General features: G+C 50.2%; 1 protein-coding gene across 1 annotated transcript in view; it reads left to right on the forward strand.

Annotated features, from left to right (window-relative positions):
• The first annotated feature begins 249 nt into the window (after positions 1–249).
• The window catches only part of LOC131215354 (methylcytosine dioxygenase TET), a 141,583-nt gene continuing 117,918 nt past the window's right edge, over positions 250–23,914 (forward strand). Inside the window, 3 exon segments of the mRNA XM_058209741.1 lie at positions 250–1,650; positions 1,724–1,864; positions 22,514–22,654. Coding sequence (XP_058065724.1) covers positions 250–1,650; positions 1,724–1,864; positions 22,514–22,654 — 1,683 coding nt within the window.

Below are 23,914 nucleotides of genomic sequence, written 5' to 3' on the forward strand. Positions count from 1 at the left end.
TGGAACAGTGTTCCAACTGTTCTTCCGTCGTGTGTGCGCGAACATTCGGACATTTTAATCGCTTTCTAGTCCCGCGTCGCGAGTGCGTTCGTTTGTTTTGTGTGTGAACTCTTGGATGTAACCCACCGCGAAGGAAGGAACTCCTGCAAAGTTCTGGAACTGGTTTGGGGTCGGCGGGGTAGATGGTAACGGCACCGCGGCAAACATGCCGCCCTGCTGCGCCTCGGCCAGACTTGTCGTCGGTCAGGCATGACGTCGATGATGAGTAGTGCAAGCACCGCGGACGACCCCAACGACCAGAACAGTCTACCGTCGTTCACGTCGTTCTCCGCCGAGCTGGAGCCCTCGTGGGACTACTACGAGCAACGTCCGGAGGAGCGCAGCTCAGCGAACGGCAGCGGCAGCGGCGCAGGAAGCGCAGATGTGACTGCGTCACAGGCGACCGTGAACGGTAGCTACACCCGTCCTTGGGAGATGGACCCCAAGGAGAATCGCATGGCGCCCCCGGCGCCCAACAGTGGGCCCCCGGGGACACCGGGCACACCGGGGAGCGCCGCGGCCACCACCCCCGGGCCGGCCACCGGCGGCTTCGAGCCGTACCCGAAGCTACCCTCGTTCCAGAGCCAGTTCCACAGCTTCACCGATCCGCAGCTGGTCACGCCGGAACCGACGCTCCCGCAGGTGACGGCCGTTCCGGTGCCGATATCGCCGAGTTCCGGCTCACCCGGCACGGGCGGCTCGCTGACGCAGCTGACCCAGCTGACACCGACGCCCCTGGCGGCGCCCCTTCAGTCCAGCTTCCACACGCTGTCGGCGGCCGTCAACAGTGCCCGGCCACCGTATCCGCTGGTGCCGGCCCCGATTCCGGTGCGCGAGCTCCACCAGCACCAGTACATCGACGACCGGCACATCCAGCTGTACCAACCGATCTCGACCTTCCAGCCGCAGACGCTGCCCACGCTGACGGTCATCAAGAACGAGGCCGTCGACTACGACATGTCGGCGCACCTCAAGAACGGGACGCTACACCACAGTAACTTCCAGAACCCGCTGCTGGACAATGGGCTGTTTGCGCAGAATGGTGGCACCACGGTGCACCACATTCAACACCACCACCAATCGGCGGTCCAGCTGCAACCTCACCATCTGCAGCACCACGGCCAACAGCAGACCACCATTCTGGCCCCGGGATCGCTGGCGCACCACCAACAGCAGCAGCAGCACCAGCACCAACAGCAACAGCAGCACCAGCAGCAGCAACACCAGCTCCTGTCGCACCACCAGCAGCAACACAATCTGATCACACCGTCGGATCACCTCAACAACAACAACAATAACAACCACCACCACAATGGCAAGTCGTCGGTGTCGGTGGCGGCGGCGACCGTGGTCGGTCACGATCATCATCCGGGCACACCGACCACCCGGATCGACAATCGAAAGAAGGAGCGCCGGAAAATGCGGGCCCCATCGCTGGAATCGAGCGCCGAGTCCGAGGGCAGCAGCGCGATGGCGATGGACATCGGCGACAGCGGGAACCCGGGGCAGGTGGCCGCCATCTCGAGCACCGCCAACTTCAAGAGCCCGCTTCACACGATGAGCATGGACACGGACGACGGCAGCATCGGGGGCGGTGTCGGCGAGAAATCGGTAAGTCGGAAACGGCAAGTCCACAACTCCACAACTCGCTGGTCCACTAATCGCCTCTTATTCTGTTTTGTAGACGAAGAAGAAACGCAAACGGTGCGGCGAGTGTGTCGGGTGCTCGCGCAAGGACAACTGCGGCGATTGTGCACCGTGCCGCAACGACAAGAGCCACCAGATCTGCAAGACCCGGCGGTGCGAGAAGCTGACCGAGAAGAAGGTAGGCTTTGGAATAGTTATCCCGATGCGTGTGACCCGTTAGGATTAGGTTAGACGTGGCGTACGTTACTTCCGCGGAGCGGCCAAACAGGAAGGTTGGACTCCGGGACTAGGGGTCTTGGGTTGGTCTTGAGGTGTCGGACGATGTTCCGCCGGAACAGTCTAGCCCGTAGTTTGGAACTTGAGGAACTCCATAAAATGATTCCCGTTTTGGTGCGTTTGAGGAGCCCTCAGATTGGGTTGGTCTTGAGATATCGGACGATGTTCCGCCAGAACAAGTAGCAACCGCGAAGAGCGCGTATCTTGGAACTTCGAAGAGCTCCCCGGAATGGTTCACTTTTGTGGCCCGTGTGCGGAAGTTAATCATCGCCAACGGCCAACGGTTCGACAAGTTGCACATGTTGTTTCCTGTTGTGGAACTTTGAGAGGGCAAACTGCCGATCTGTCTCTCTCTCTCTCTCTCTAACGCCTGCCCGACCGCTAGAAGGTTGTTGACACCCGGTTGATTGGTGATTTCCACCGCGATAACGAACCGGTGTTCCGGTGGGCAAGTTGGCATCCACTGAAGGTACAGCTCGTGTTCTTCGAAAAGCTGGTTCGCTGGTTGAGTGATAAGCGCCGTCGGTATGCTAATACCGACTAGTTGTGGGATCCTGGTTTCCGATAATGAGTGTGGGGGGGAGCTGCCAGGTTTAAAAAGGCGGGGACACCAGAGTTTCAATGAATTCAAGCAAACAGCCCGCTGGGTCGCCCCCGGGGCAGATGTGTTTGCTGTGATATGTTTATTGATTATTCTTTTTCCAACTCCAATTTGCTCACTTATCGCCCGCTGGAGTCCGTTGCCGATCTGCCAACTGCCGCCACCGGACGGTTGGAGCCGTTCGGTGATGTTTGCTCAGCGGTGTTGTGCGGGTGGAGCATTCGAAACCCAGCCGGCCTCGGGCTGTAAAGTTCCAGTAAACAGTCAGCTAGAGCTGGCACCTTGTCGTGTTTGTGGAACTTGCATAAAGATCACCCGAACTTCGATGTCACCGAGTGTCACGGAAGTAGAAGTTCCCGGGCGTAACCGCTGGAGGCTCTTAGGGACGTGGGAAACGCTGGAAATGGAGTTCGGTTTTGGTAACCCCTCTTCTAGAACTCTCTTCCCGACATATGGAGTACGGTTCCGGAAGCGTAGCAATAAAATCAATACGAGGCCGCTGCCGTTTAATCTTTCTTCAGCCGCGCGTAAAAAAATAGTGTAACATGTGGCTCATAAAAGGCATAAAATTTTACGCTTCTCTGTGGTTGGGATTTTTTGGGGATTTTCTCATTAACCCGCCGTCACGCTTGCAGATGGGCTTCCGTTGCTTCTATAGCGCACATTCTAATTGCTTCCATATGCGCACCGAATGAGCTAGGGTTTAGCTAGGAGTTTTTAGAATGTGTCACCATTCGTTGTAATATTCCCCAAAGTTCCAGGACTCCTCGCGGGGTCCAGCTGATTAGGTGCGTTCTGGCGTCACTGTGTTGTGCGTTAATGTGAGACCAATTGACCCATTTCGTTAGTGGTGCTGGTCTGACGATCGGACGATCCAACGTTACAGCGATCGCCATCAGGCGTGTGGAACGCTAGACATCAGCAAACAGCTGTGGACAGCGCTCCCCGTTTTGTTGGGGCCGTAAAAAGGGCCGTCCTGCTGGTGCAGGTGTCTGCATCTCTCGCCATCAGCGTCGTTCGCCCCGACAAACGGGGTCAACCGCGGTCCTGGTGTGTCAGCTGGGCGTTTGACAACTTTATTGCCGTCGTTGTGCGAGAACTGTCCACGTCGTCCTTTGCCGATCGTGGTCGAATTACACCTTCCAAATAATTCCCGCTCGTCAACGGTTTCGGGTGACCGACCGACCGGCGGGAGTTTGGTATCGGATGGCGCAAGGTTGCGCCGGAAGCCAAGGCCACCCTTTCCGAATCGGGTTCAGGGATTGAGGGAGCTACTCCTACGTCTTGACGTCAGAAATGGAATTATTCTGACTGAATCAATACATTTTGGCGAACGACGAGGGTGTTCGAGCTATGTCTTCACAAGGTGCAGCTGTGGTAGTGGACATGCGAATAGTTCGTTGCAAGAAACATGAACTACTATAGGGGCGAGTAGGGTGGCGAGTTCGAGCTTGGGTTGGTTTGTGTCCTGTTGGTGCGTTGCGGTTCTTGGTTTCCTTGGGAAGGGTCGTGCTTCTTGTGCTGTGCTTACCTTGCTCAACTCAAAAACTCTCTGATTGACTGATACCGATAGAGGAACTAGAGAGAGAGAGAGAGAGAGTGGATGGCCACATAGAGAGAAAGAGAGTATGAAAGAGACAGACAGACAGACAGCACAGAAAGAGGCAGAGAGAGATGCGTAAATTAATTTCCTTAAAAAGCCGGTTTCACTTCTACCGCTTCCCGGCGGAAGTATCGCTCGCTCGGTACAGAGTGGCTTCACCGCGCACCATGGACAGGCCAAAAATAAAGGAAGGCGAAACCCAGCCAACAGGAATTGGGAATTGGATCACACAGTAAATTAACATAATAACAGCCAACCCGGGTGTGTGGCTAAAGGATGCCGAGCTTGTTGTACCGAAGTCCCGGCGGTTCCGGGCGATGTCCCAAAGGGTTTGGCCTGCAACGCCATATGTCACGCCACTTGCAAGGATCGTACACCACGACGTGGAGTAAGAAACGGTAAAACTGTCCCGGACCCGCGAACTCTGACAGCAAATTCGATGTTGTTCGTTGCAATTTAAATGCACCACAGTCACCGCTCGGTTCGGCATCGTCGCCTCGCCTAGTGCTCTTTCTCCATCATAACGGCCGCCAGCCTGCCTGCCGTCCGTCCCCAGGCCCCCAGCATCCAGCAGGCCGCTCCGTACGTTGGCAAAGTGCGCGCGCGCCCGCGATGATTGGCGGTGATTGCGTAGCCGCTTTGCGTTGCTGGTTTTCTAAATAAAACCTCAATTGTGTCCTGTCCTCTCGCGCGGACTCAACCACTCGCGCACCCACACATACACCGGCCAATGGGGTGCAATTTACAAATCTAGTCTGATTAAAGTGTTTGTCGCTTTTTCGTTTTAAATTCAATTGTGGCCGCCGCGAACATGTTAGTCTGCTTCTTTGTGTTGGCCACCACCGGTAGTCGACGCAATGGTTTCGGAAGAAAGTCTTCGACGGCGTTCGAACACACCATCAAATGACCGCGAGCCCTTTGGCCGCATCTGTCGGCCCTTGGACACCGTGCCGTGGGCCCCACCAAGAAAAGGTACCCAGGAGGGGTTTATTGCACACTCGACCGACTCTCCCGCTGTGCCAGCTGTGCCCCCAGCGATCAGCGATCTCCTGCCATAGAGAGGGAGTGTGCAAAATTTGCATCAAACAATTCGTTGATTGTGGTGCATCGTCGACGTTGAGAATCAAAATTAACACCTTTTCGAGCGGCGATAATGATCAGATAATTTAGTCTGCTCGTGGCGTGGTGTTGAAGGTTTTCCGTTTCGCGGTCCTTTTTCCGTTAGCACCGGTGGTGCCTTCGGTGGGCTAAATATGGTACCTCAATAACATTGGATGACATTGAAGGTTTGGACCTATTTTGGCGCCTCTTGGGCGTCTTCGGCAGTTCGTAATGGATTACTCCAAGCTGATCCCACCAAATCACCAGACCACTAACGGCGGATGGCTGTATTCTATTAGGGAATTCTTTCCACTGCGTTGCCATGTGTTGCGTTAAGCCCAAAGCTCTAAGTTTCTGGCCAATAATTTATTGAAATTGCTCAAACATTGTTTGCTGGCCCGGCCTGGTCTTGCCGAGTTTGCCGGTGTCACCCCAAAAGGGATCCTTTTCGGTTCGGTTCGGTGCGTTCCGCGCACGGAAAGGAAACAAATTTTTAGTTCCGGCGCCGCGTCCGTATTCGCTTTCCGGTCTGTGGCCACACAACTATTGCAAACCTCATTCTTTTGCTTCCGTCTTAACCGCGGTGAGGCACAGAGAGAGTGAGTGAGAGAGAGAGAGAGAGCAAGGCGATTCTTTTGTGAAACTTTGGTTCGATTTATTTCATGATGGGCCGCCATTCGGCGCGCCCGAGTCCTTGCAGCCGACCGAGGGCCGACCGATTCCCAATTCATTTTCGTTCCTTCTTGTTCCACGCTTTTCCCGATGGCTTCCATTTTATTCCCGTGTTCGTGTCGCTGCACACACAAGAGCAGAGAGGGGGATTGCCGAGGCCGAGCAAGTACCGGGTGCGATGTGCGGTGCGGTACTTCCCTTTGTTCCCCGGCCCGGCCCGGCCCTCATCCCTCCGGTCCTCGGGTCTCTGGGCAGCGTCAAGGGACGACGGATCGAATTGTGTTTCCCGCGCGCCTCACCGAACCTTGTCACGGCTGTCACTTCTCGTTGCACATCTGTCGGGTCCGTCCTGCAGCGCTCCACGCCGATCCCAGACACGACGCCGATCGCGGCGCAATGTTCCCTCCTTTTTTCCGGCTCTCTTTCGTATTTTCTTTCCCACTTTTTCTATTTTAATTGTGCGTATGCGTGTGTGTGTTACGATCGCAAGGAGTGGCAAGGATAATGCTATTCCTTATTCCTTGTGCCCGAACGGCGGAGAGCAGTTGTACGCGCTATCCAACAGCGCTATTATTTTTATTACAACTTCTATCGAGAGTTCTGTATCGCTCTCTCTCTCGCTCTTCTTTTCGTTCTGTTTCCTTATTTCCCTCTGTCTGGCATTATTGTCCCGGTTTTTGCTGAAAGAAATGCATCGCACACTGGAACATCTAGCGCCGAATAAATTGTGGACAGCTTTTAGGCTGCTGTTCATCGCTCCTTTTCCTGTTCTGCTGCTATCCCAACTGTTTCACTAAAGTTAAAGAAAAAAGTCTCGAAATCGTAAAACGCTAAATGCTGGTATCAGTAACGAGCTGCCGTGAACCGGCTGAATGCGCTCCATCTCCGGGTTGGAATAATTCCTCCTTTTGCTTCTCGTTTTCGTTTACTCCCGACTCAAGTTGTTGGCTGTTTAAACATCAGCCCGACCGCGCTCGCGTGTTACGTTTTGTTTAAAAGTCTCAATGGCTCGTTTCTTGTTTCTTTCTTCAAAGTTTTTCCTTTCTTCCAAACTTTGACCGACAGCCCGCCAGCCAGCCAGCCAGCCAGCCCGCACATCAGCTTCCGCAGGTCTCGCGGTGGCTGGTTCGAATTTTTCTTGCTCCGTCTCTCCACGCTTTGGATGTCCTTCCTGCGGGAATCCGTGAGGATCCGTGTGGGTTGCGTGAGTTTAACGGCCCCTCTGCCGGCTGTTCGATGCCATGGGAAAGTAAACACAGCAGACGTTTTATTTTCTTTTTCATCACTTCACTCACATCGCGTATTGATAATTGGAAAATCTGTTCCAATTTTTTTTTCTATTCACCAAACCAAACGACCCGGTACCGGATGCAGGATATTGCTAGCAAGAAAGTGAAAAAACCAGATAAAAAAAAACAAACGGAGTTTATCGAAAGAAGAACCAAAAAAGGGGCAGTCGGAAGTGAAGTGAAATAAAAATCAAACAGTGCGTGTGTTGAACATCGAATGAACTAGTTTGTAAGGAGTACTAAAACAAAGCCACTAAACACAACTAAACACGCGTGCTAAACACTAATCAGAAAAACGAACTAACCAAGACATGCGCTAACAAGCTAACGAACTACCGAAACTAAAACAACCTAGCTGTTAAGGGAAGAAACGTCACTAACCATCATATTAACACCAACTGGCACATTAATACGATTAATACGAACTAACTTGTGTGTGATACTAACCGCCGCTACTAATTCATTAATCGTCGTGTTCTCGTGCCGCGTTGCGTCCGAACTGGAAAAACAATGCTGTGAAAAGTGTAGCGTTCGGTTATCATCCGGTATGGGTCGTTTGTTTGCCGTTTTGTTAAGCTAAGTTTTTTTGTAGCGAAAACTGCAACCGGAAGTGGATGGCCATTGTTCGTGACGATGGTGGTTTGAAAAATTACCGACCTATCGAAGATGCAAGATGCACTTTTTCTGAATTTTATTTTTTATTCACCGATTGTTGCAGTATTCGGACGTCCCGAACGTTCATCGTGTTTAATGACATCTCGATACTCGATACTCAATTTTGTCCATGCTCACAAAAACTTATTGACATTAACTCACTCAAACGATTGTTACACAAAATCTGGCTTGTTCAAACTGGCTGAAATTTTGGTCAGTAAGTTTGGTAAAATTTTGGGCTGCCATCTTCATGTTGCATCCGGAAACATATCAGACCACCCTCGCTCTCGCACTACAGCCACTCCCCAGGCCAGGCAAGGTTTTCTAATCGTCGCCCGGTTCGGCTTTTAACTCCAGTCAAACGGAAACATCCTGCGTGGTGTCTATGTTCTAGCTTGGCAGTGGCGGCTTCGAGCCCAGGTCAACGGAGAGGTCGTCGCGCGATTTTTCGCCATTTGCGCACTAATCGTTGAGCGTTGAGGCAAATTTGCTTCCATTAATAAATTTATGCATTTATGTCCTCCCGGGTGGGGTGGGTGCGTTTCTGTGTGTTTAACCACCCACCAGCATGCGCTTTCGCCCCGATTAGGACTCGGACGTCGCGGGGTGTGGTGTTCATATAATTACCCGATTCGAAATGCTGCTTAACGCTCCCGGTGCCCGGGCACCAGCCCTCCATCCCTGTTTGGTCTCTGATGCGAAAAGGGAGATGTCGTATGAGGTGCCGGGGGCTCGGCGTAAATGCAACCGATGAACCGTTCGGAGTGGAGTTAAAATAGATCGATAAATTTCATGCCCTCCAGAGGGAGGGAGAGACACAGGACGGTGGGCATTGTGGGCTGCATAAAATTGTGCTTCTCTCTGGACACACACCCCACACTCACCACCCACCGCAGGGTTGTTTGATGATCGCGCGCGAAATAATTTCACGCGTGCAATCCGCGCGGCTTCCCGTGTTTTCGGGAGGCTTTTGCACCGCTTTTTCTATTTGTTTTAATTTTCATACCGCCGGCCGCCGGAAACGTTGGAACCGTTTTCGCTTCCCACATTTGCATTCTGCGTGTGTGTGTGTGGGTGCACAGCCACGCAGCGCAGCGCAGCACCGGACGTTTGCAGTTTGCGTGGTGCGCCGAGTGAAATATTTAATTCCATCGAATTTCATTATTTCATAATAAAATATAAATTTCCCGTGCGCGCACCGGAAGCGCGCACCGGACACATTTCCATTCGACGAATTCGGGACGCCTCGACGTTCCATTTATTCCGTTCTCTCAGGAGCACGGAGGTTTATGCACGGCCATCGATTCGCAGTCGGAAGTGCTGCCACTGGCTGGCGCCGGGGTATCGGCGGTCGGTTTTAGGGTTTTACGGGACGCCGCCGCCACCGAAAATGCAATTCGAGTTGCGGAATGCTCGCGTGCATCGCTGATGCTGATGAGTATGTTTTGGGGCAAAAAACCCACTGCCTGGGCCTGTGGCTGACCAGCTCTCGACTATGGATTTTTTCACCACCCGGGGGTTTATTTTTGGGCCACAACTATCGCATCCCATTGCAAGAGGAGAGTGCGATAATAAAACGTGGAATAATAATCCCATTCAAGACCCAGGGATGGGATAGAGAGAGAGAGAGAGAGAGAGAGAGAGAGAGATCGGATTGAAACAAATCGTCCTTTTTAGGGGGCCCGGTGCGTTTTCTTCACGTCAAGCACACGCAAGCACCACTTGGTTGGAATACGTCCAGAGGCAGCGGGATCCTCGAAGATTGCCGTTCGTATGATAACGTCAGAGATGACACCCTACAGGACCCAGGACGAATCACACAAAGCCCCTGCCGGTAGGGCGCTGAAAGGGATGCAGTTATGTTGAAGTCCCCAGCACATAACTCTCATGTGTTTGTATATTTTGCATAAGAACCCGGGCGTGGGGCGACTGTCATATTGTGTATGTGCCGTGCGTGTGGCACGGCTCAACAAATTTGGATCAATTCGCGCAATACCCTCGGCAATGGAAGCCCAGAGCAAGAGATTCCATTCTTCGCCGTTCCCTATCGTTTCTTGCGTTGTAAGGAGGAGTGTATGTAACGATGGGACCATCTTCTCCGGGGGGTTTTGGAAACAGGACCTTAGTAAGGTTTCCCCCGAATCATTGAGCCATCAATTCGAGCCAAGTCGTTTGAAAAGAACGTTGCAGGCGATGCAGTGCTAAAAATTAGGTCAACTCCCGCTTACGGAAATCAGCCAACACAGGGGGACAGGATACCCCGGTTGCAATCCCGGTGCTGGCTAATTGATTCAAAAAGAAACTGGAAGCAGCCTGTTCTATCTCCATCGTTGGGGTGATACATTGTGCATTTTTATTTTCTACGCACTCCACCTCAACCATTGCAGCCTTGGGGTGCCTTACAAGACGGAGTTACTTACATAATCACTCGGCCCGGTAGCGGATTTCTTATCGCCACCCATCGGCAGGGCAAACATTTGCGTGCGCCGACTAACGAACTCATAAATGCACCATGGATAAGAAGGGATGCTTTTCACCAGCAGCAGCACCAGGATATTGCGATGTAAAGAAAGGATGCGTAACTTGCCGGGAGAATGCATCGTTAGCCCGCAGTAAGGCTTCAAGGCCCGATTCTATGCTGCGATATGCGTGCCTTTAATTATGATTTATCCTTTTATGCGGAGACTGATGTATTAAGTTGAGAAACCAAGCGAAAAGGATGAAATCTTGATTCCCCGCTTCAAAGGGAATCATTTGAAGGGAGAAAGCAAAGGTCCGGACTTCGGTCACCGATCGGAACGAATCGTCGGTGGTCCATGTTATGCGAATCCGAACACATGTGCTTCGGTGCTGCGGTGCTACCAATCGAGCATTTTTGCAACCCAATTTTCCAGGGGGTTCCAGGGGTGTGTTGAAGCTGTGTCTCATTCTCACCCCGAGATCGATTGTTTCGAAATCGCTCATGTGCGTATGTAATTGTCCAAGGACCGAGTGCGCACTTCAATGTTCCTTCCACATTCGTTTGTGACGGACGGACTGATGTAATTGACGAATAATGCCCTGACGCCCGATATCGATGCGAGGGAGGATCAGGATGAGGTTTCAAAGGCGTGTCGCGTCCTGCGAAGGGCGAAGGGGACCGCAATGTTGCTAAAAACACAATCAACGAAATGTGAACGAAAACGACGGGTACCGCCGGGATTAAAATGCAATATAATGGAGTTTCCGCTGCTGCTGCTGCTGCTGCTTACGGGACTGCTCATTAATCATTGTATTGGGTGAAAGCTAAGGTGGTTCCGGGCTAAATGAATGGCGACTGAGTCGCAACAAAATGGCCGCTAATTGTGGGGTGCATCAATTCACTCGGTCGATTGAATATGAACCGGTTGAACTAGGCTCGATTCAGGGAAGAATTGGTATTTTATTTATTATTATTAGAGAGCGCACCAACTTAACGCTTTGCACTCAAGTCAAGCTGATGCCGTGTCACGGTTCGAACTGACGTCTTTCGTTTAGGAATCGATTAATTGGTTTATCGTTATACAATTTAAATTCTGAGCGAATGTGTTTCTCTTTCCATTAAACTCTACATTTTAGCTATGATTGGCAAGACTTATCTTTTCCATTAGAAGTTGCCAAATTTTTTGGAAGATCTGCGTTTAGTATAGAAATGTATAGAAACTACTGATCGAATTGAAAACAAAGCACGCAACCGCAAATCATAGAAACAAACAACATTTCACTGAAAGGAATGTCTGGAAGGAAAGGAAAGTTCTTGAAAGGTTCAGTCCGATTTGTTTCTATTTCTGCTATTTTGATTGTGCCATTTAATTAAACAAGCCTTAACATGAAATTTAGCTCATTTTGCTGGCAATATGTCAATTATTTTGTTCAAAACTATATTCGTAGTGTAACCTCAAGTTAGTTTTCGACATTTGTTTTGATTGAGTGCCAAGGTTGAGAAATTCTGCTTATTTCCAATGAATTTTCTTAAGTGGAGTTATCTTATGGCAAATGTGTTGGATAGAAAATTAAAACGATCAATAAAATTAAAACAATGCGTTAAGGACTTGTCTTTAAAGACACTTGCTGTTGATAGTTTTAATAGTTGGATTGGATGTAGATATTTTTAAATTAAGGAAAGTTTATCAAAAAAACCGACACGAAAAGTGTAGGTTTGTGAACATTTGCGTTTAGGTATGACTCCAATTCACAGTGAAGGTAGCGGTGTTTGAATGGATTCCCAACCCAAATAGGACCCTTAACTCAGTACGTTCCAATTTCTGCGTGGCTTAGTGCCAGCCCGTTGCTGGGATGCCATCGACAATGGGATGCCGATTTCGTGTGACAAATAAACAATCTCAATCCGTGCGCCAACCGCCAACACCACGGCTGTGTCATATTTCGTCCTATTTATCTTGTGTGTCGGCTTTCTGGCGGGTCTAGGTGCAATTGCCTGGGACTGGGCCGCTGCTACCGTTCCTCCCGAGACACCGGAAGATGTCGCTTCCCGCGCCGCACACACGCGAGAACTCTGAAGGAGCGAAATGAAACGCAACTTTTCTCGTTTCACGCTCACGTGAGCAAAGTCATTATGCGGTCGAAATTTATGACACCTTCGCCTTGGCGTTCGGCGCCGGCCTTGTGCCGATTGTGTGTGCCGTGTCTTTCGCGCGCGCCAACGTGCGTCAAATCGTGGCCACGTGGCCGGGTGCGTTGCGCGGGCTCGAGAACGATCACAGTCCCGCCTAATAAGCCTGAAGCTCGAGGAAAAGAAAAAGATTCTTGGCCAGAGAGGAAAAAAAAACCACGCACCCTTAAATGGGTGGCCAGACCCGGAAATGGCGATTCTATTCTGTTTGGGCTGAGATCAGAATTGGGGAAAGAAAAGTGCAAACGCTAGTAGGGAAAGTAAAACAAAAAGAAAACCACGATCCGAACAGCCACGGCTACGGTCAGGGGAAGCACGGGAAGAGAAATATACGACCCCCCGCTCCGTAATTTAATCTAACCTTTTTAGAATATTTAATTACAAATTTATTCGCGTTTTATAATTAGATTTCTTCCGCGCGTCACCTATGCAGTGCGCAGAGGGAACCACCACGGAGCGAGGACGACCCACGGACGACGGTAGTAGTGGGTGGGATTTTCGCGCTGGCGGTGCGAAGAAAATTGAAATTTTCCGGCGTTCAATAAATTATGCAACAAAACAGGAGAGAGAGCGCATCTGGGCGCGACGATGGCGCCCGTAATTGATCGTATGTTACGAGATCAGCGCCACCGTTTCGGGTGAGCTTCGCTGAAACATAAGGAAACGGGGACTTTGTTTACAACTACAACTTCCGTGGCTATTAATGGTGCTGCCTCCGTTAGCCGGTGTGGTCAGCAAAAACGGGACACAACGTAGTATTTGAATTAGTGATGGTCGGGTAGTTCCGGCGCTTCCGGGTCTGGTGTCTCCCATCGTACAGATCGAGCATAAATTGGGAACGGAGCGGCACGAGTCAACGGCTAAATCTTCGCAAAGGAGCAGGCAATTCAATAACGCTGACAATTTTTGCTTCTTCGGCTGATTCTTCAGCCTTCAGCAACGGGCAACGGCCCTCCCCCCGGAAGGAGTTTCTTTTATTCCGGCTCTAACTTTACAACTTCTTCCGAGGTGGCGGACAGCACTGGACAGGTTGTGCTGAGCGTAGAACGCGCACGCGGCGGGGACACATTCTTTATTCGTTCCACATTCCGTGTTTCTTCCGTGTCCTTTTTTTGGCAACCTTTTTTTTTGTTTCTTGATTTTTCTGTTGATTTTTATTTTGCTGCTGCCACCCCGCCAGGTTCGCTGTCACTGTGCTTCCGGTTTGTGTGGCGAAAGACAAAATGAAACGGTGGAACTTTGTCTAGTGTTCGGTTTGGAAACGTTCGCCTGCGTCCTTACTGTCTCGCGCTTCCCGGCCGGCCATCCTTTGCCGCGTGCCAAAGGAAGGCAAAGGATGGTGGCAGCCGGAAGAAGAAATGGAAGGCGGAATTCATATTCCAGAGTGATATTTTAACAGTAGTAGGGAGCTGGGCCAAAATAAAAAAGGAAAGTTTTTTAAGCCTGTCGAATTTATGACGTTTGACTTTGGACGCTGCCAGCAGCCGCGGCGTCGGCACGTGAGACGTTGGTGTAGGAACCTGGAACCGGGACCGAACACGGGAGAGAGGTCATGCTTATAAGCTCTTTGTCTCGGTGCTTCCGGTTTTCGGTGGGAGAAAATGCAAAAAAAAGAAAACAAAGCCGATGCGGTGTGAATGTCAACTGTAGGACATCCGCCAGTGGTCCTTTCAAACGCGAGAAAACTTTACTCGAAAAAAAAGCAAAGGACATTTGCTAGAAAGGAGAAAAGATGCGATAAGTTTAAATAATTCCTTTGGTTAGGCACACATTTTTGGGGAAACACAGTGCCGCATCCTTTCGCCACGCAAATGAGCTGATCCTCGGTTGTGCGGGGAAACTCCCTTTTCCATTCATGGAAAACACATCACATCCTGGCCTGGTGTGCCGGGAAACATAACTAACCTTTGCCAACCTTTGACTTGACCGTACGGTGGCGCTGGTCCCAAAATGTTAGGACCCCCCCCCCCAGAAGCTTGGTTTAAATTCGAAAACGGTGCCGGTGAGTCCGGAAAAGTTTTACCCCGTTTCTGGCTTTTCCACTCCGTGTCAACTCCCCAACCAGGGCAAGGTGGCTGTGGACCATCGTTCCTCGTTGTCGTTGCTTTTACTTTCACCGGCTGGCGAGCGAATTTTGTTGGGGTGTCAGCCCTTTACTGCGGAGGACAACGAAATTCGTGGCCAGCAATAGCGAGGGGTCGTCGAGCACTTTTCCATTGCTCCCTTCCAATGCCCACGGAACGAGGGTGCAATGTTGAGGTAGTCATAGCTCTTCTCGTGGTGTAGGGGATCTTTCGGAGCAGTTAAATATTAGGCAGATAATATTTAGCAATTCTTGGGCTTAGTAATAATAAGCATTATTTTGTAGGTGCTGCTAGTGGATGAACTGGAGATCATTTTTCCACAATTTGACCAATTCTTGAACATGTCGGTGCGCATCCTCTGACGCAATGTTGGGAAGCTGGGACTGAGACTAGTCAGAGTCGTTTCAATCGAGTAAAGTCCCCACCTGAGCGAGCTATCAGACTGCGTCTTATGCCGTAGTTGATTGCCTACTCAAGTCAATCCTCTACTGGGTTGTTAATTATATTCGGAGTCTCGATAAGAAAAACTCATTTTTATGGTTTGAAATACACCTTATTCAGTATGGCCTTTCCGTATGGCCAATCTGAACATCAATACACTTGTTCCAAAGAGACTCCAATTTAAGAATTCCATCCCTGAAGTAAGAAACTAGAAGAGCTTCAGAATACGCTTTTTACGCATTATTTTTCTGGGTCTGAGTATTCAGATGGAAGTCATGGATGGAAAACATTGAAAACATTAGAACAGATAGCATCAACTGTTTAGATGGAAGTCGCTAAAGGCCAAATCTGGTGAATACGGTTGATACCTCAACAATTCGAACTTTTATTCATGGATTCTTTAATTCTTTAATTCACGGGGCATTGCCCTGATGAAAGAGGATGTTTTTCTTCTACAAAACGGGTGTTTTATCAATTTGCGAGTAATCCGTTAACAAAATTCCATTCGCCTCCCAAAAACTGATGCTAACAGCTTCTTGGCCGATTTCTGGACACGAACTCGTTTCAGAACCGCAAGACCAGGTTCACATCACTCCTTAGCCTTTTATTTTGATTCAGGATCATGATGGTGATAGACCCAAGTCTCATCCACAGTCCATTCCATTCTAGGGTCTGCTCTCCATCTTCTGCTGTTTCGTCTAACTTTCAACTAGACCGTTTGATCCGTGGCATTATTCAGTTAATAATCAAGTTTGGGTTCTAATCAAAGCTTACATAATGTCTTAATTCGTCAGTTGCATGGCACAGATCCTTGCGCTCACAACATTGTACTTTGTTTTGTCTGCCACGTGGAGGCGCCTGGTGGGTCAACAGTTTCGGTACCAAATTTCACCTGGCCCTTGGCCCGTTCCATTGTTACGAGCAGCGCGTGTCGGTACATAATTGAACCACCGAAACCCCTTCTTCCAACTCGTTGATGTCTTTCGAGGTGAGATGCGCCTCCGGCGATCGCAGAAGACGCCAGGAACCTCCCACTTTTTCGCGATGCAAGCGTCCGTGGAACTCCCTCTAGCATCCTTACGCCCACCCGGTGCTCTTGACCCCCCTGTCGGTGTATGACGCACCAAAGTGCACACCAAGGCTCCACCCTCTCGCTGCAATGGCAATGCATCATCCTTCGCGCGAATAAAAGTATTTCCCGCGACCGGGGGGTTTCAAGAAAAGTGCGTAACCGTGGACTAGATTTAGCATAAAAGAGGAAGAAAAAATAAATACACCGGTGTGTATGTGGATGTGTCAAGTGCACACGCATTGTTGCACTCCCGATCCCGATTTTGCTCCTAATGAGCGACCGGCTTTCCACTTAACCGCGGTGGCAGCGAACGCACAGTAATCTCATTGCCTGGGGATGCTGGGACCCCACCTCACGTCTCTCTCCCTCTCGAATCCCATTCATGCTCTCCCACGCACACGCCATAAACTCTCTGGGCACGTCAACTTCCGGGGGCCGTTGACGGAGCGAACGAGCCCGCGGCGGCTCGAAGGATGCGTTCCAAGGACGAAGCCTTCGAAGCGTAAGCGAGTGAGCGAGTGAGCGAGCTAGAGAGAGAGAGAGAGAAGGGCGCAAGGCTTCGTACGCACAGCCAGTGGAAAAAGGATCCGATCCACCGTGGAGGAGCCACACAGAGCACAAGGACCTACCCCAATGCGTAGCACGTCGTCGAGGTCGGTCACGCAGCAGCGGTCCGTGGTGGGGCCCATCATCATCATCATCATCATCCCCAGCAGCGGCAGAGCCTATCAAAACAAAACCCCCCATGTCTTGCTCGCATCGTCGACAACCGAAGGGGGAACTCCTGAGTGTGGCTGTGTGGGTGTGCGTATTACATCACCCAAGCATCGGGAGCATATCGTGGGGGAGGAATTAAAACATTCCCCACTCTCTCTCTCTCTCTCTCTCTCTCTCGCTCCCCCCCATCGCCGTTGCTTTCTTGCTTTGGGCGCCTTCGATTGTGGAGTTACGCATCCCTCTAAGATGTTATGCTCAACTTTTGCCCTCGTCCGCCCCCGGGGCCGCCTCGCAGGCCATTGAAAAGCATAAAACCCACCCTCACTCGCCCGTCCGCCCGCCACCCGCCACCCATCCGCCCGCCACCCACCACCCGTCCAATTGGATGCTTCCGGTTCGGTCGCGTTTCGCCGCGCTAAATTGCATTGCAGTGCACCGGTACGCGTGTGCGTCATTAACCGGAGTCCCGGAGAGTTCAAAGAACTACCCCGTGTTGCTGCTAGTTCCCCCCCCCCATCCCCCCTCTTCTTCTGCTTCTTGTTGCACTAATTAATCATAATTTTCACTCGCGCACTACACCGGGGACCGCCGTTAGCTGCGATAAGGAGCTCCCGATGCACGGGAGCTCCCGGCCGTACCTTAGATGTCCTGGTCCTGGCCTGCGGGTCCTTCGTCGTCTCGCCTTGTCTTCTGCCGGTGCTAGCGTCCCCCCCCATCAGACATCCCCCCCCGGGGAATGTTTAATGCGCCGTGATAAGTTTTTTAATGCATCGTTAGCCCCCGTGTTGGCCTTTTTTAATGCGCAAACATGGCGAAATGGGGGGGGAACGCAGGATTCGCATTGATCTTGCAAGAGGACTTGAAAGAGAACCGGTGCCGTGTCGTGCGTGGCAGGGATGCAAACGCATTAAGGACTCAATCAACGATCGATGCACACGTCATTTCGCTCCACTCAGAAACACTAAAAGGATCCGCTTCCTTGGGGCCAGCTCGCCCGCTCGCCAGCAGCATCCCTCCCTTTAGGAAATGTGCCGAAGGGTCAAGGACCTCGTTCTGCTAATGAGCACACGGTGCGTTGCGCCCAGCTCTCGAATCTCCTTCGAATAGCGGCCCACAAATCGGTCCGTGAAGAGCGCGTGCCAAGTGACTTGGTGCCGGTTGGTGCCGGGTCCTTTCGGAATGCGACGGGGAAGCGAAGTTCACGCAGTGCACGAGAGTTCATAGCCCCCTGCGGAACACAAACCCCTGCTAGCGGGCACAAGGGACACCGTGTACAGCTCCGAATGCTCGAAGGTACGGCTGAAATTAGTTTAAAAAACTACGCCACAAGTACGCAATGCCGTGGGACTCTTTCACGAAATCGACCATTTTGCTAACCTGCTCTTGGTTCGGTACACGATCAATAGGTTTGATAGATGATCTTTCAATTTGGAGCTTTAACAGTGGTCCATCTACTGGACCGTGGCGTGTCCTTCTGCTTCATTTTACGTTTTGGAAACAGTGTGACGTCACATGACGCCTTCTCGTTAGTTCGTCGTGCTGTGGTGCCAACCACGATTCGCTTCAGTTTGTACCTTGCATCTTTTACACCATTTTGAAAGATTCTGTTACTATGCCAAGTTTTTTGTAATGTAACATGTATCAGGTCAATGTGAAAGTAGTGTTTTTTTTTTTCAAAGAAATCACATGTTATTCTGGTAAATCGGAAGAGGCCAAGTGTGGTAAATACGTCGAAGATCTAGCCTCTTCAACAGAAAGATATCAATCCGTTTGATTAAATTGTAGACTATGTTTGCAAGATAGCTTCAAATAGTGTGGTGATCAAATTACTCATTACTGAAGAATAGTTACGATTGTCGAACCGAAACCGTGTTCAGCATGGTCTTGCATGGTCTGTCGACTCCAAGCACAAGAGAAAGTATGATTCCAATCGATGTCCATACTGGCTCCTTAATATTCGGTTCGGTTCGGTCGGTTCGGTTCGGTTGTTGCCTTTTTGAAGGTATGGTTATAGCCTTTCAAATGCCTATAGAAGTCTTGGTCCTTATTGCCGAAAACCATCAGCAATCTATTTTCACAATCTTAATCTTGATCCTAATTTCTTATCACTCAGGAAATTTTAGAACGCGTGAAAAGGTTGATAATCGTTTGTTGCTTTGGCCCAAGAAAATATGGCAATACCCAAGCTCCCGTAGGTACTTGGTTTCTAGCTTTCAAACGGTGCGGTTCTTGACAACTGAGATCTAAATTTGGTTTTTGGCCATACGGAGACATCTCATAATAAATGATTCCTGTCAGGTCCCACCAAATACACTAGCCACCAGTTGACCTGCTTCACCGTTGACTATCGTTTTCGCACAAAATTCTCGTATATGACCCCGATTTTTTATCTCCAGTCAACTATCCGTTTAAGAAATGGGTTAATTTCATGCCGTTTGCCCAAGGCTTCCCGGATTGAAATTTGATTCGTCATCTGTTTTTATTATTTTCGGCTTCCGTCGTTAACTCATAACTGAATGGGAAAAAAAAAGGAAAAAAAAAAATTTAGCGTGACCTTGAGGTAACGAGCATAAACTTGAAAAGATTTGATCGATTCTCTGCCGAGATATCGATCACCAAATGAGCCATCGACAGCGACAATAATGGATTTCCCAATCTACAATCCATAATGTTTCTAGTCCTGGAACGCTTTGGCCACACTGTCGCCGCCCCGGTCGACGGATTTTGTTTGTAAGAACAATTATTTCACGACGACTTTTTTCCGGGCCTTACGCTTGCATCACGCTCGGAATGGCGAGGTGTCCTATTTTTGGAATCCGTGGTTCCCGTGCGTGCATCAATCTCTCGTGTGGCATCGGGTGTGACGGAAGTGCGCCGGGCAGCAGGAAGAAAAATCCTCCGGAGGAGAAGCAGCGATCGGAAGCCCCCAGCAGAGAGTGAGTCGCGCGCGTCCCTGGTGCATCGTTAAGGAGCCAGCCAGCACACTGTCACCGGAACAGTTGGGCGCTTCCGAACGCTTGTGAGCTGTCATCTATTTATGGACGTGTGGTACGCGCCCGAGGAAAAGGTGTTTGTTTTCCAGCGTGGCACGAACGGTGCGGGTTGGCCGGAAAATGGCGACCCCCAGCAGAGATCGCACGGAAGGCGATCGTGAAGCGAGCAAGGAAGGCGCACGGCTTGGCTGGGTGGAACGATGTCGGCCGACGATGGATCCTCGTCTTCCGTTGGTTTAATGAACCACGCGTTTCCCTGCTGCACCGTTTCTGGGACAATTATAGGGCTGGCTTGTGGGTCGTTCTTTTTCCATGAGGTTTTCCTGGAAATCGGGACGGGCAAAGCAACGACCCTCGTCGTCGGTCGGTGCAGCTGTGGTCGCTCGACACGCCACAATCATGAAGTGGTAATGTTCCAGAGATTCGATTAAACGGTCCTGTTCGGTCCTGTAGAGCGGAGACAAATTGGAAGGTGAGAAGGTGGTTCGTCCCAACCTTTTTTTTTGCTGTTGCTGCGACCACCATCTCAAGGATCCCGATCCTGTTCTGGGTTCTGGGATTTATGGCGTCCGTTGCCCTCTCGCAGCTCTCGAACGAAAATTGACTCCCTTCGGGATCACTTTCCGATTGAAAGAGGCAGCAAAAGGTTCTTCGGGAACAACGAGGTAATGGGCAAATTTATGAACCCCGCAGGTCGCTCGCTTGCGATTTGCATAATTTTCAAGGACGTCTGGCGCACCTCTCCCGTTAACTTTCGGAAGTCGCCCGTTTTCGGGTTCGATTGAAGACGATTCCCGGTTGAGGCAAGCGAGAAACAGTCCTCCAATGGGATGAAGGATACCCGAACCATTATGGCCCCGACGACGACGACGATGATGATGACGCCGGGAGACAAGTTGCCAAAAAGATGTCTAAACCATCCAGAGAGGGGATGCTCTTCTCGAGTCGACCTTGGACTTCTTGCGGGGTGGGTGAGCGACTTTCCAGACTACAAATTGGGGTTGGCCGTACAGCGCACCCTCCCGTCCCGACTGGTGACTGGCCAACCCCTACTGTCAGGATTCGCCCCCCCCACGGGCAAAGAACGGCTTCTTTTATGGCGCGCTTCGTTTGATAACACCGAAACCGATTAGGGAAATTTGGTGGAAAAGAAGGTTTTTCGTTGCGTGAGGGCGCAACGCAACGGTTACGGTCGAATGTCAAGGTCTTCGGCGGTCGATTCGGCTTCCGGAAGCACTTTCGAGTGATGGTGATTCGCCTGCCGTTTCCGGCGGTGGTCCCATGGTAACAGCGTCCTCCGTCCGGGCGAAAGGCCGAGGTTTTTCCGAGGTTTTTTCTCCGATCCCTTCGGTCTCCAAGTCTTCGTCATCTCGTCAATCGTTGTGGGTGAAGAAGTATTACCAGACACTTGAAACGCGTGCGTCTAATGTGACGAAAATTGTGCGAGAAGTTATCGATGACGCTAACAAACAAAAGCAAAAGAAAAAAAAAGACACCCGTATTTGGGGGGGGCCAGATCCAGACAATCCAGACAATTTGACGGGAATCGATGAAACATTGTTAAACTGTCTGTTGACTAGTAATGTAACCGCCCGGAAATCCGTTGCACAAAAAAGCCACACGTTGGATGGTTTTCGGCCCTTTCAGCCTGCATTAAAACTCTTCTCGCACACCGTTTCGAAGCCTGGCTGGCGTACTTAACTGACCCGAGGCTCTACTCAGGTCTCGCACTCTTCTCCTAGATATGCTGGTTGACATGCTGCAGCCGGTTGTGTCGGTTTGATGCATTGCCTAGATAGCATTATGTTGTGCTCTTTTTTCATTCGCTGCAGAGTGCGTGTGTGCATGTGTGTGTTTATCCTTCATGAATGTGTGACATCTGCTCGCTGCTCGGGCTCTAGCTAGGAACAACAATTATGATCTTCCGTTGCACACGGCACGCCACGGCTAGATTGGAACGGTGGAAGAACGCCAGAAAGAGGCAGCGCACGAGAATCCTGGTCCCGTGGCCTAGCAGTATGTTTTACTATTTCCTTTCGCTCCTTTTCCGGCGGTAAGCCGTTGTAACGAACGGCAGCCGCAGCTGCTGCCCACCATTCGATGATACTGACGATCGTGATGATGATGCATTAACAGCTTCACAAGTCTCGTACGAGCTTTTCTGGTAACATTGGGCTTCGTGTTTAGTGTTAATTTTTGATCATTTCTATTCTGCTAACTGGACGTTGGAATTTGATGATAGTTGGGGATTATATTTTAAAATGTAGAAAAAGCAATATTGTAAACGTAGTTAGTACATCGGAATTCACAATCGAAATACTACGTGGTAGATAACAGGGAAACAGTGTACACTGTTTCGTTAACGACAGCTGAAAACGTTGATTAATTCTCTGAAAATTGTTTAAACGCGAAACGGCGGCAGGCTGCTTATGGCTGCGTACTGCGCAGGCCACTGCACTAGCGCCACCTGGTGCCGACTAGCGAACGTTTTACTATAATCTTGGGCAAGTTGTTGTCTTGGCTAAATATTTTTCTATAATTTTATAACCTTGGGCGGGCACCCTCTAGCGGCATTCATCGATAACTAAAAGCTGTTTTTGTGTTCTTTTTTTCCTTTTTTCGGTCCATTTTCCGGCGGGTTGGCGGTTTTTCTTCGCTCCGCGGTACGCGCAGATTCTCTACGGTCCAGATGGACAGTTGCTCAAGCCGGAGTCCCGCCGGGGACGGGGAAAGAGCAGCAAATCGAAGGCCAGCGCCGCGGCCGGAGCCGCCGGCGGTGCTACGAACGGAACGAACGGAAACGCTAATGGAGCGGTAAGTGCAACGAATTGCAAATAAAACCTCATAAAATTCTATGCCCCCCTTTCATATGTGACTGTGTATTCCAGTTTGGCTTTTGTGTTCCACACCCCTGTAACGTGTATCCTTTCGTTTGCTTAGCTTTACATTGGATTCTTTTTAGTGGCTTGTTTTATTACTATGTCCTTGCCTTCATTGTGCTATTATTATTCTACACGTAGTGACGATTGAGCAGATGTTCAGTGGGCCAACATGTTTAGAGTACGCCATGGACTTGTCTTCTTCTTTCAAATTTTCAAAGAAAAAAGGTCGTGGTTCGACATTAAATATCTGTTTGTTTTTTGTATTACTTCGACGTAAGTACAAGAATGCGATGCAAGAAACTTCCTTCACCCATCTCAAGACAGGGCGACGGCGTATTAGACTCCGACCGCATATTGCCTTTTGCCGTTCACCGAATCGATGCGAAAAAATCGTTGATTGCGGGCCATGTTTTATGCAAAGCCACAAGCACACTTATCTTGCGACTAGTTTCGTCCCCGGATCCCCCCGGTGCCGGCGAAGGAATAGGAAAAGCGGAAACACCACATTGCCCGCGCTCGCCGCCGCCGCCGCCGTGGCTCTCGTGGCACACGGCTGCGCACACGGCGAGATAAGTTAAATTTATTTTGCATATAAATTAATCGCATTGCCGCAGATCCATCCGACGAATCCAATCATTGCCGGCGATCCGGCGCGGCGGCCACCGAGTCAGGAGGGCGCGCGCGAGAGTGAAAGTCCATAGTTTATGCTTCACGAAATCGATCGGTTACACGAGGTGAGGTGTAGCGGAAGGTGAAGCGGAAAATAAAAAAAACCACTTCTTGTGAGGGAAAATTTAAACAACATTTGCGCACAGGGGCATTGTAAATCTTATTCTATTGACATTGGATTAGGTCTGTCAGGGACACGAGTTTACTGGAACGCTCGATAATGGTTGTTTCTCGTTCAACGTCGACTGACTCCAGGATTGCATTAGGCGAACGAGTTAAACGATAATGGGTTTGACTGTATAACTATAAACAGGAGAAGAACTTTTATCATTTTAGTTTTCATTATCGTCTTTGCACTTTTGCCAATTCTCTACGACTTTCTGTTTAAAATTCTTTATCGAACTTGAACACTGCTTCAGAAGGATTCCTTTTTCTTTACTCCTTTCTATTCACACCAAGTAATTGTTTCGTATCGTTTCGTTTGATCGTATCCGATTTGGAATTTGGTTTGGTTTCACTTCCT

The sequence above is a fragment of the Anopheles bellator genome, chromosome 1 (assembly GCF_943735745.2).
Source record: "Anopheles bellator chromosome 1, idAnoBellAS_SP24_06.2, whole genome shotgun sequence".
NCBI lineage: Eukaryota > Metazoa > Arthropoda > Insecta > Diptera > Culicidae > Anopheles > Anopheles bellator.